We start from the raw sequence: 12,241 nt of genomic DNA on the forward strand, positions 1-12,241 counted from the left end.
TGCACCACCACACCCAGCTAACTTTTTTGAATTTTTAGTACAGACGAGGTCTCCCTATGTTGCCCAGGCTCATCTCAGAACTCTTGAGCTCAAGTGATCTCTGCCTTAGCCTCCCAAAGTACTGAGATTACAGGGGTGAGCCACCATGCCCAGCCAGCTGGATTCTTTTTCTTGATCTTTTTGGTGGTTGTCACCCAAGTGTATACATATGTAAAAGTTCACTGGGCAATTTAAGATTAGTGTACTTTATATATGCTACATCTCAATAAAAAAGTAAAAACGGCAGTGGTGGGAGGGGACTTTTTTTTTAAAAGGACCGATCGCAGTGGCTCACACCTGTAATCACAATACTTTTGAGAGGCCAAGGTAGGTGGATTGCTTGAGCCCAGGAGTTCGAGACCAACCTGGGCAACATGGTGAAACCCTGTCTTTACAAAAACATACAAAAAAATTATCCAGGCATGGTGGCGGGGCGCCTGTTGTCCCAGCTACTCCGGAGGCTGAGGCGGGAGAATCGCTTGAACCCAGAAGGCAGAGGTTGCAGTGAGCCAAGATTGTGCCACTGCACTCCAGCCTGGGCAACAGAGCCAGACCTTGTCTCAAAAATATATGTAAAATTTTAAAAAATAAAAACAGGCAGGCATGGTGGCTCATGCCTGTAATCCCAGTACTTTGGGAGGATGAGGCAGAATTGCTTGAGTACAGGAGTTTGAAATCAACCTGGGCAACATAGAGACCCACGTCTCTACAGAAAGTTAAATATTAGCCAGGCCTGGCGGCACGTGCCTGTAGTCCTAGTGTGTCCGGAATTGGGGGTTCTTGGTCTCACTGACTTCAAGAATGAAGCCGCGGACCCTTGCGGTGAGTGTTACAGCTCTTAAGGTGGCGCATCTAGAGTTTGCTCCTTCTGTTGTTCAGATGTGTTCAGAGTTTCTTCCTTCTGGGGGGTTCGTGGTCTCGCTGGCTCAGGAATGAAGCTGCAGACCTTCGCAGTGAGTGCTACAGTTCTTAAGGCGGCGTGTCTGGAGTTGTTTGTTCCTCCCGGTGGGCTCGTGGTCTCGCTGGCTTCAGGAGTGAAGCTACAGACCTTCACAGTGAGTGTTACAGCTCATAAAAGCAGTGCAGACCCAAACAGTAAGCACTAGCAAGATTTATTGCAAAGAACGAAACAACAAAGCTACCACCATGAAAGAAGACTAGAGCAGGTTGCCACTGCTGTCTCGGGCAGCCTGCTTTTATTCTCTTATCTGGCCCCACCCACATCCTGCTGATTGGTAGAGCCCAGTGGTCTGTTTTGACAGGGCACTGATTGGTGCGTTTACAATCCCTGAGCTAGACATAAAGGTTCTCCACGTCCCCATCAGATCAGTTAGATACAGAGTATGGACACAAAGGTTCTCCAAGGCCCCACCAGAGCAGCTAGATACAGAGTGTCAATTGGTGCATTCACAAACCCTGAGCTAGACACAGGGTGCTGATTGGTGTGTTTGCAAACCTTGAGCTAGATACAGAGTGCCGATTGGTGTATTTACAATCCCTGAGCTAGATATAAAGGTTCTCCACATCTCCACCAGACTCAGGAGCCCAGCTGGCTTCACCCAGTGGATCCTGCACCAGGGCTGCAGATGGAGCTGCCTGCCGGTCTCGCGCCGTGCGCTCACACTCCTCAGCCCTTGGGTGGTCAATGGGACTGGGCGACATGGAGCAGGGGGTGGCGCTCGCCCGGGAGGCTCGGGCCGCACAGGAGCCCATGGAGGGGATGGGAGGCTCAGACATGGTGGGCTGCATGTCCTGAGCCCTGCCCCACGGGAAGGCAGCTAAGGCCCGGTGAGAAATTGAGCGCTGCGCCGGTGGGCTGGCACTGCTGGGGGACCCAGTACACCCTCCCCAGCTGCTGGTCCGGGTGCTAAGCCCCTCATTGCCTGGGGTGGGCAGGGCCGGCCAGCTGCTCCGAGTGGGGGGGCCCGCCAAGCTCACACCCACCCGGAACTCCAGCTGGCCCGCAAGCGCCGTGCGCAGCCCCGGTTCCCGCTGGCGTCTCTCCCTCCACACCTCCCTGCAAGCCGAGGGAGCCAGCTCCCGCCTTGGCCAGCCCACAGTGCAGTGGCAGGCTGAAGGGCTCCCCAAGTGCCGCCAAAGTGGGGGGAGCCCAGGCAGAGGAGGCGCCGAGAGGAAGCGAGGGTGACAGCCAGCATGCTGTCACCTCTCACTAGCTACTCGGGAGGCTGGGGTAGGAGGATCATCCGAGCCTGGGGTGAGGCTGCAGTGAGTCATGATCGTGCCACTGCACTCCAGCCTGGAGTACAGTGAGACCCTGTCTCAACAAAATAATAAAATAAGTAAAAAGGCATTGTGGCACATGCCTGTAGTCTCAGCTACTTGGGAGGCTGAGGTGGGGTGATTACTTGAACCCAGGAATTTGAGTCCAGCCTGGGCAAAATAGCAAGACCTCATCTATAATTTTTTTTTTTTTTTTTTTTGAGACGGAGTGTCGCTCTGTCACCCAGGCTGGAGTGCAGTGGCGCGATCTTGGCTCACTGCAAGCTCCGCCTCCCAGGTTCACGACATTCTCTTGCCTCAGCCTCCTGAGTAGCTGGGACTACAGGCACCTGCCACCATGCCCAGCTAATTTTTTTGGGTGAAACCCCGTCTCTACTAAAGCCAGGATGGTCTCCATCTCCTGACCTCGTGATCTGCCCGCCTTGAACTCCCAAAGTGCTGGGATTACAGGTGTGAGTCACCACGCCCAGCCAATTTTTTTTTTTTTAAGTAAAAAATTTAAATTACTTGTAGCATTATGAAATTTTTTACCTTTTAGCAACAAATGTTTGATCAGCTCAAGATTCAGTGGTACCAACTGATGAATTGTTTAAAACAACTTTTTTTTTTTTTTTTTGAGACAGTCTTGCTCTGTCGCCCAGGCTGGAGTGCAGTGGCACAATCTCAGCTCACTGCAACCTCCGCCTCCTGGGTTCAAGCGGTTCTCCTGTCTCAGCTTCCTGAGTAGCTGGGACTACAGGCACGCACCACTAGGCCTGGCTAATTTTTTTGTATTTTTTAGTAGAGACGGGTTTCACCATGTTGGCCAGGCTGGTCTCCTTATCTCAGATGATCCGCCTGCCTCAGCCTCCCAAAGTGCTGGGATTACAGGCATGAGCCACTGTGGCTGGCCAACAACCATGTTTTAAACAACCAGCAGCAGCAGCAGCAGCAGCACAGGCGTGATAAAATTCTCAAGCTGATCTAGAGCTAGCCATGGGGCAGGCACCGTTCTCTGTCCCCAGGCCTTGGTTATCACACGGGTCCTTCACTAAATTCATCATAGGCTGCCATCCACAGTCATGATGTTATTTATTTTTTGAGACAGGGTCTCGCTCTATCACCCAGGCTGGAGTGCAGTGGCATGATCTTGGCTCACCGCAACCTCCACTTCTGGACTCAAGGGATTCTCGTGCCTCAGCCTCTAGAGTAGCTGGGATGGCAGGCGCGAGCCACCAAAGCCTGGCTAATTTTTTGTATTTTTTATAGAGGCGGGGTTTCATCATGCTGCCCAGGCTGGTCTTCAACCTCTGATCTCAAATCAATCGGCCCACCTTGGCCTCCCAAAGGGCTGGGATTACAGGTGTGAGCCACTGTGCCTGGTCTTACAGTCATGATGTTATTATTGATGTCCCATACTGGCAAGCATATCCAGGTTGGGTGGATGACAAGTTTCAGGTTCGTATCTTTATTTTAGTATGCTTTCTTCTTCTTTTTATTATTTTTTTATTTTCATAGGTTATTGGGGAACAGGTAGTGTTTGGTTATATGAGTAAGTTCTTTAGTGGTGATTTGTGAGATTTTGGTGCACCCATCACCTAAGCAGTATACACTGAATCCCATTTATAGTCTTTTATCCCTCCACCTCTTCCCACCCTTTCCCCTTGAGTCCCCAAGGTCCATCGTGTCATTCTTATGCCTCTGCATTCTCATGGCTTAGCTCCCACTTATGAGAACATATGATGTTTGGTTTTCCATTCCTGAGTTACTTCTTAGTATGCTTTCTTCTTCCTCTTTAAAACACTATAAAATATTTTGTACATTATTTTATATATATATATATACTGCCACATAGTGATTTTTACACAAACAAACATATGCTGTACCTAACAGATGCAGTAACTAAGGTATTTTTTTTTTTTTTTTTTTTTTGAGATGGAGTTTTGCTCTTGTTGTCCAGGCTGGAGTGCAATGGCGCAGTCTCAGCTCACTGCAACCTCTGCCTCCCACGTTCAAGCGATTCTCCTGCCTCAGCCTCCCGAGTAGCTGGGATTACAGGCATGTGCCACCACGCCCGGCTAATTTTTGTATTTTTAGTAGAGACGGGGTTTCTCCATGTTGGTCAGGCTGGCCTCAAACTCCCGACCTCAGGTGATCTGCCTGCCTCGGCCTTTCTTTTTTTTTTTCCCAGTTCTTGTGGTCCTCAATTATTTTTTTATTTTTATTTTTATTTTTATTTTATTTTACTTTATTTTTTGAGATGGAGTCTTGCTTTGTTGCCAGGCTGGAGTGCAGTGGCAGGATCCTGGCTCACTGAAACCTCCGCCTCGCAGGTTCTCCTGCCTCAGCCTCCTGCGTAGCTGGGATTACAGGCACAGGCCACCACGCCCACCTAATTTTTGTATTTTTAGTAGAGGTGGGGTTTCACCATGTTGGCTAGGATGGTCTCGATCTCCTGACCTGGTGATCTGCCTGCCTCGGCCTCTCAAAGTGCTGAGATTACAGGCATGAGCCACCATGCCCGGCCTATTTTATTTTTGTTTTGTTTTCTGAGATGAAGTATCACTCTGTTGCCCAGGTTGGAGTGCAGTGGCACCATCTTGACTCACTGCAACCTCCGCCTCCTGGGTTCAAACAATTCTCCTGCTGAGGGATTACAGGTGTACACCACCACGCCTGGCTAATTTTTTTTGTATATTTAGTAGAGATGGGATTTCACCATGTTGGCCAGGCTGGTCTTGAACTCCTGACCTCAGGTGATCCACGTGCCTCGGCCTCCCAAAGTGCTGGGATTACAGGCGTGAGCCACCACGTCCAGCCTATTTTATTATTATTATTTGGTAGAGATGGGGTCTCAATAGTCTTCCAGGCTGGTCTCAAACTCCTGGGCTCAAGCTCCTGCTTCAGCCTCTGAAAGTGGTGGGATTACAGGAATGAGCCACTGCACCCAGCCTACTAAGGGATTTTCAAGGGTTCCTTTTTTTTGTTTGTTTGTTTGAGACGGAGTCTCACATTTTCACCCAGGCTGGAGTGCAGTGGCTCAATCTTGGCTCACTGCAAGCTCCGCCTCCTGGGTTCACGCCATTCTCCTGCCTCAGCCTCTCCAAGTAGCTGGGACTACAGGCGCCCGCCACCACGCCCGGCTAATCTTTTGTATTTTTAGTAGAGACAGGGTTTCACCGTGGTCTCGATCTCCTGACCTCGTGATCCGCCCGCCTCGGCCTCCCAAAGTGCTGGGATTACAAGCGTGAGCCACCGCGCCCGGCAGAGTTACTTTAACTATGTGACATAATTGTAATTTACTTCTCCTCATTTTTTATTCCTTCAAAATGTAAAGCTTGTGACAGTCCAGTCCCTTCAGCCTGGAGTCCCACCTCCCATTCCCCACATGTGCTGTCTCTCACCAAGGTTGCCAGTGACCTCTGAGCAAAACAATCTTGTAAGTAATCAAAACTGAATTTTCTACCTTGTTCTCTTCTCCTTGACCCTTCTGTTGCTCTGCACACTCTCTTTGTCCCCATCGCCCATATTTCACTCACTCGTTCTCATACTTCAACTCCTGACTAAAGGCTGACACACCTCCCAAATCCCTGTCTCCAGCCCAGGCCTCTCATTCTGCCTCCAGACCTGCCATTTTCTTGTGTGTTCTGGATGGTTCCATTTGCCTGTGGCTCAGACACCTCAAAAACATATCCTAAACTGAACTCACCATCTTCCTCTCCCACCCTCCTGCCCCTGCCCTCAATTACTCCTCTTTCTGTCATCTCCATCTTGATTGGTGGCACCACCTTCCAATCAATTTTTCCAGGCTAGAAACTTCCCTTTCTCCCTTTCTCTCTTTTTTTTTTTTTGAGATGGAGTCTTGCTCTGTCGCCCAGGCTGGAGTGCAGTAGCGCCATCTCGGCTCACTACAGCCTCCACCTCCCTGGTTCAAGCAATTCTCCTGCTTCACCCTCTGAAGTAGCTGGGATTACAGGTGCCCACCACCACACACAGCTAATTTTTGTATTTTTAGTAGAGACAGGGTTTCACCATGTTGGCCAGGCTGGTCTTGAACTCCCAACCTCAGGTGATCCGCCTGCCTCGGCATCCCAAAGTGCTGGGATTACAGGCGTGAGCCACTGTGCCCAGCCTCAACTCCATATCTAATCAGTCACCAAATCTTGCCATTTCATCAGTGTTTCTTGAATTATTTTCATCCTTATTTCTACTGTCCTATTTCACGCTCTTGACACTTGTCACCTGGGCTGCTGGAAATGGTGTCTTTGCCTTCCAGTCCCTTTTTTTTTTTGAGACAGAGTTTCACTCTTGTTGCCCAGGCTGGAGTGCAATGGCGCGATCTCGGCTCACCGCAACCTCCACCTCCCAGGTTCAAGCAATTCTCCTGCCTCAGCCTCCTGAGTAGCTGGGATTACAGGCATGCTCCACCATGCCCAGATAATTTTGTATTTTTAGTAGAGACGGGGTTTCTCCATGTTGGCCAGGTTGGTCTCAAACTCCCAACCTCAGGTGATTCGCCCGTCTTGGCCTTCCAAAGTGCTGGGATTACAGGCGTGAGCCATCGCGCCCAGCCAACTTCCAGTTCTATTTCCCTTGAAGCCTCCTCTACATTGCTGCCAGGGTGGTTTTTCTAAAATGCAGATCTGGCCAGGCACAGTGGCTCACGCCTGTAATCCCTGTACTTTGGGACGCTGAGGCAGGAGGATCTCTTGACCCAGGAGTTCGAGATCAGCCTAGGCAACAGAATGAGACTCTGTCTCTATTTTAAAAATTAAAAAACAATAATTTATAAATTAAAAAATAAAAATAAATTAGCTCGGCATGGCGGTATGCACCTGTCGTCCCAGCTACTCAGGACGCTGAGGTAGGAGGATCACCAGAGCTCAGGTTGTGGCTGCCATGAGTCATGATCACGCTACTCCACTCCAGCCTGGGTGACAAAGTGAGACCCTGGCTCAAAATATATAAGTAAATCAAATGCCTATCTGACCATGTTCCTCTCCGGCATCTATCCTACAGTGGCTCCCCATCACTGGCCTGTCCTATGGGAAAACATTTACATTCCTTAACTCAGCCTAGAAGGCCTCTGTGACTTGCTGTCTACTTCTCTGGCCCTTTTCATGCTTCCTTCCTGGCTGTAGCAACCTTGAAGATATCGTACTTCCCCAAACCCACCTGCTGCTTCTTGCTTTTCTTCATGCGGACTCCTCTGTCTGGAATATCTTCTACATGCAGCAACCCTAACCCAGCCTCCATACTGCAGAGAATTGGCTCATCTCAGGCCAATTCCTGGTCATCCTTTAGATTCAGCCCAGGCTGGGCGCGGTGGCTCATGCCGGTAATCCCAGCACTTTGGGAGGCCGAGGCGGGCAGATCACAAGGTCAGGAGTTCGAGACCAGCCTGGCCAACATAGTGAAACCCTGTCTCTACTAAAAATACAAAAATTAGCTGGGCATGGTGGTGCGTGCCTGCAGTCCCAGCTACTTGGGAGGCTGACACAGGAGAATCGCTTGACCCCAGGAGGCAGAGGTGAGCTGAGATCACGCCACTGCACTCCAGCCTAGGCATCAGAGCCAGACTCCGTCTCAAAAAAAAAAAAAAAAAAAAAAAAGATTCAGCCCAGTGTGAAGGTGTGAACCTCTTCTAGGACATGAAAAGATTCAGCCCAGGTGTGAACCTCTTCTAGGATATGCTCCTTTCCTAACTGCTTGAACCCCAGATAGGAGTCCTATTCTTTTTACTCCTATAGTACTTTCTTTATATCTCCATAATTTTATTTACTATTACTACATGATACATTATTTTATAAAAGTCTTTGTAACCTTCTTAAGGATTCACTGCTTAATCTCCAGTGCTTAGCACAAATCATTAAATGCGAACCAGAAACTGCTCCAAATGTGTTACATCTATAACCTCATTGGATTCTCACTACCAACCCCATGCAATACATACTAATGTGATCTCTGTCTTACAGAGGAAGAAACAGGCACAGGGAGGTTCAGTAATTTGCCCAAGGTCATACACACACTGGCCTTCAGGTATTCATGCCCCGGGAGTCTGGTTCCACAGTTGGCATGTTTGCCATTATATTATATTGCCTCCTTATAGTGTCGGCACTCAGTAATTGGCACATTGACAGCTATGCTTGGCGAGTGCCTACTATGTACCCAGCTCTGTGCTACATGCTTTACGTGGATTATTTCAACTGCACAACAACCCTGTGAGGGAACTACCATCATTGCTCCCATTTTACATAACAGAAATAACTACAGAAATCTGGGGCTGGGCGTAGTGGCTCATGCCTGAAATCCCAGCACTTTGGGAGACCCTGTCTCCAGAAAAAATTTTTTTTTGGCCGGATGTGGTGGCTCACACCTATAATCTCAGCACTTGGGAGGCTGAGGCGGGCAGATCACAGGGTCAGGAGTTTGAGACCAGCCTGGCCAACATGGCAAAACCCTGTGTCTACTAAAAATACAAAAAATAGCTGGGCGTGGTGGCGGGCATCTGTAATCCCAGCTACTTGGGAGGCTGAGGCAGGAGAATCGCTTGAATCTGGGAGACGGAGGTTACAGACAGCTGAGATCGTGCCGCTGCACTCCAGCCTGGGCGTTAAGAGCAAGACTCCGTCTCGAAAAAATAAAAATAAAAATAATTTTTTAAAAAATTAGCTGGGCGTGGTAGCACATGCCTGTAGTCCCAGGTACTTGGGAGGCTGAGGTAGGAGGATCACTTGAGCCCAGGAGGTCAAGGCAGCAGCGGCTGTGATGGCGCCACTGCACTCTAGCCTTGGTGACAGCAAAACCCTGTCTCCAAAAAAAAAAAAAAAAAGAGAAATCGGGCAACTTCTCCAAGATCACGCAGTTAAGTAGTGGCATAGTTTCACTCAAACTCGAAGTCTTAGTCAGGACACTCTACCAAATGAGATCAACGGCTCAGTAATGGATTGGCATCCAGTATGAAGACTGGACCAGCAGGGAGAACTATGATGCGTACAGCCCAGAGCCTGAAGCAGATTTCACAGCTTCAGAGGTGGCACAGGCTGACTCACAACCGGGGGAGGAAAGGGACCAGCCCAGAAACAGTGACCCAGAATCACAGGGAAGTAGAAATGGGACTCAGCACAATGAAGCCCCTCCTTGACCCCATGCTCCTTATCCTCAGGGGCGCAGGAGTTAGTTGCTCAGGCGGCTCAAAGGTCTGGACGGTGGAGAACACCATCCCCAGGGATTCCCGAGGCGGTGATGCCATCAAAGCGTTAATTCTGAGCTGGGCCTGCCCGGGTGCGGACTCTGCCGCAGCAAGAGAAGGGTTAACTGCCCCGGGCCTTCGCCGTGGGTGAGCTCCACGGGGGCGGGGCATGCTCTCCGCGGCTGCTGCCGGTATATAGATAGGTAATTGCCCCGCAGGGGCGTGGCCTCCGGGCTTCACTGCCCTGGGCGGCGATGAGAGGGTTAAGCCCCGGAGGGCCCTGGAGGGGCGGGGCCGCGGGGCGGGCGCCGCCCGAGGGAGGAGCTGGGGCCGGAAGCGGCCGGCGGTCTGCGCCCGGCGCGCTTCGGCTTCTTTCCGCCCGGCTCCTCCAGAGGCCCGGCGACCTCCAGGGCTGGGAAGCCAACCGAGGTTCGGGGGCAGCGGCGAGGGCTCGGGGCGAGTAAGGGGGATGGTCCATGCTGAGGCCCAAAGGAGGCGAACTCGCGAGAGTCACGGGCGACCGGGATCAGATGGGGCGAGGGCAGATGAGGGGCCCAGGAGCTTTTGGGGCAGCGAGGAGGGAGGAGAGGGTCAGTTGGCAAACTTGGGTGAAAGGATGGGGTACCTGGGTGACAAGCCTCCGCCACGATTCTGCTTTTCACACCCCTTTTCTCCTAACTCCCTTCCAGGTCAATCCCAACTGGAGCTCAACTTGCAGAAGAGAAAGACGCCCCAGCAAGCCTCTTTCGGGGAGTCCTCTAGCTCCTCACCTCCATGGGCCAGATAGCCCTGGCGGGGGGCAGCAGCAGCACCCCCACCCCACAGGCCCTGTACCCTGACCTCTCCTGTCCCGAGGGCTTGGAAGAGCTGCTGTCTGCACCCCCTCCTGACCTGGGGGCCCAACGGCGCCACGGTTGGAACCCCAAAGACTGTTCAGAGAACATCGAGGTCAAGGAAGGAGGGTTGTACTTTGAGCGGCGGCCCGTGGCCCAGAGCACTGATGGGGCCCGGGGTAAGAGGGGCTATTCAAGGGGCCTGCATGCCTGGGAGATCAGCTGGCCTCTAGAGCAGAGGGGCACGCATGCCGTGGTGGGCGTTGCCACGGCCCTCGCCCCGCTGCAGACTGACCACTACGCGGCGCTGCTGGGCAGCAACAGCGAGTCGTGGGGCTGGGACATCGGGCGGGGGAAGCTGTACCATCAGAGCAAGGGGCCCGGAGCCCCCCAGTATCCAGCGGGAACTCAGGGTGAGCAGCTGGAGGTGCCAGAGAGGCTGCTGGTGGTTCTGGACATGGAGGAGGGAACTCTGGGCTACGCTATTGGGGGCACCTACCTGGGGCCAGCATTCCGCGGACTGAAGGGCAGGACCCTCTATCCGGCAGTAAGCGCTGTCTGGGGCCAGTGCCAGGTCCGCATCCGCTACCTGGGCGAAAGGAGAGGTGAGGCCTGGGGCGGAGGTGGGGAGAACTTTCTGTCCCTGGTGGCAGCGGTTTGGGATGGAAACTCTTCTGATGAGAGCAGAGGGGATGGACCTTCATCCAGCCTGCCTCAACCTCTGTTCAGTGCTGGGAAAGACTAGGGGTCTTCACAGCTGTTATTTAATCCAACAGCAATAGAGGTGAAACAGGCTTGAGAAAGCAACTTTCTCAAGTCCTCTTGGCTAGTAAATGGTGAACCTTCAGAACGGAGGGAGGAACTCCAGGGATGAGAAAATTCAAGAGACATCAACCCCTGAGCAAGAGGTACAAAGGGTTAGGTACTGGGTTTGATGTACAGGTCCAAAAGGAGGATGGGCAGAGCCAGGTACCCACGCCGTATACCGGATTCCCTGGGCTCTAACCGGAGTCTCTGTGCCACATACCTACTTCCTTCCTCAGCCAAACCACAGGATGGAGACACTGGGGCCCTGGGCACCAGGGAAGAGAGCAGTGGAGGAGGCAGGGCCTTAGGGTGGGGCAGCAGGGGAGGAGCCTCCCCAGGAACTGACTGAGGGCTTGGAGCTGCTCTCTGCAGTTGTGTGAGCTGTAGAGTGGAGGCCATCCTTCCTCACCTCAGCCCCAGCTCCCCAGCCTCTGGAGTCAAAGCCTGGGCCAGCTCCACCACTGTCAGAGCCACCTTGGCCTGTCGCTTAGAGGGCCTTAGCCAGCTCTTCACCCCCAGCTCTGACTAGGGATGTGTGAAATCTTATCTGGGAAGCAGAACTTCTGGGCATCTCAAATTCCCCTTTCAGCCAAGGTGGGCACACTCGAAGCAGGACAGCAGAAAGGCATCTGGGCAGGACCCTGTAGTTTGAGGACATCTGGCTGGTGGCTGCACCCATACTTACATTCCCCTCCTTCTCTCCCCCAGCGGAGCCACACTCCCTTCTGCACCTGAGCCGCCTGTGTGTGCGCCACACCCTGGGGGATACCCGGCTCGGCCAGGTATCTGCCCTGCCCTTGCCCCCTGCCATGAAGCGCTACCTGCTCTACCAGTGAGCCCTGTGATACCACAGACTGTGCTGAGGCCTTGCCACCACCCCTCCCCTTGGGGAGGTGGGGAGGCACTGCTGGCCTAGACCAGCTGCTGAAAGCTGGTGAGGCTGAGCCCCTACCCCAACCCAAGCTCTGGGGAAATCAGCAGCGCCAGAGCCACTCAGAGGGGGTAAGAAAGGGAGCCGGCATTCAAGGCTATGACAGTCTGCTATGCAAAACATTTTTTCAAGTAAAAATAGTAAGAGATGTTATAGAAACCTGTTCTTGGTTTTTTTTTTTTTTTTTTTTGCACAAATGATCATTTATATAGCTGCCTC

The 12,241-nt window shown here is 52.1% G+C and overlaps 2 protein-coding genes across 7 annotated transcripts in view; one reads left to right on the forward strand and one right to left on the reverse strand.

Moving 5' to 3' along the window:
- The window catches only part of LRRC23 (leucine rich repeat containing 23), a 57,107-nt gene extending 46,234 nt beyond the window's left edge, over positions 1–10,873 (reverse strand). For 2 of the 3 annotated variants that reach the window (XM_063639762.1, XM_063639766.1), the window contains exon 1: positions 10,784–10,873. The gene's annotated coding sequence lies outside the window, so the exon portion shown is untranslated. The remainder of the gene's footprint in view (positions 1–10,783) is intronic. The other variant, XM_063639765.1, reaches the window with a different exon arrangement.
- Positions 5,606–12,181, forward strand: SPSB2 (splA/ryanodine receptor domain and SOCS box containing 2). 4 transcript variants are annotated; one of them, XM_063639773.1, is made up of 3 exons: positions 9,787–9,880; positions 10,141–10,889; positions 11,800–12,181. In XM_063639773.1, the coding sequence occupies exons 2-3, from the start codon at positions 10,226–10,228 to the stop codon at positions 11,925–11,927; spliced, it is 792 nt and encodes a 263-aa protein (XP_063495843.1). In that variant the 5' UTR covers positions 9,787–9,880; positions 10,141–10,225; the 3' UTR covers positions 11,928–12,181. The 4 variants fall into 4 exon arrangements, with proteins under 4 accessions (XP_055136838.2, XP_063495842.1, XP_063495843.1 ...); XM_055280863.2 differs by lacking the exon at positions 9,787–9,880 and adding an exon at positions 5,606–5,698 and having other exon boundaries at positions 10,141–12,181; XM_063639772.1 differs by lacking the exon at positions 9,787–9,880 and adding an exon at positions 9,582–9,598 and having other exon boundaries at positions 10,141–12,181.
- Positions 12,182–12,241: the final 60 nt, after the last annotated feature.

This window comes from Symphalangus syndactylus, chromosome 5 (genome assembly GCF_028878055.3).
Source record: "Symphalangus syndactylus isolate Jambi chromosome 5, NHGRI_mSymSyn1-v2.1_pri, whole genome shotgun sequence".
NCBI classification, from domain to species: Eukaryota; Metazoa; Chordata; class Mammalia; order Primates; family Hylobatidae; genus Symphalangus; species Symphalangus syndactylus.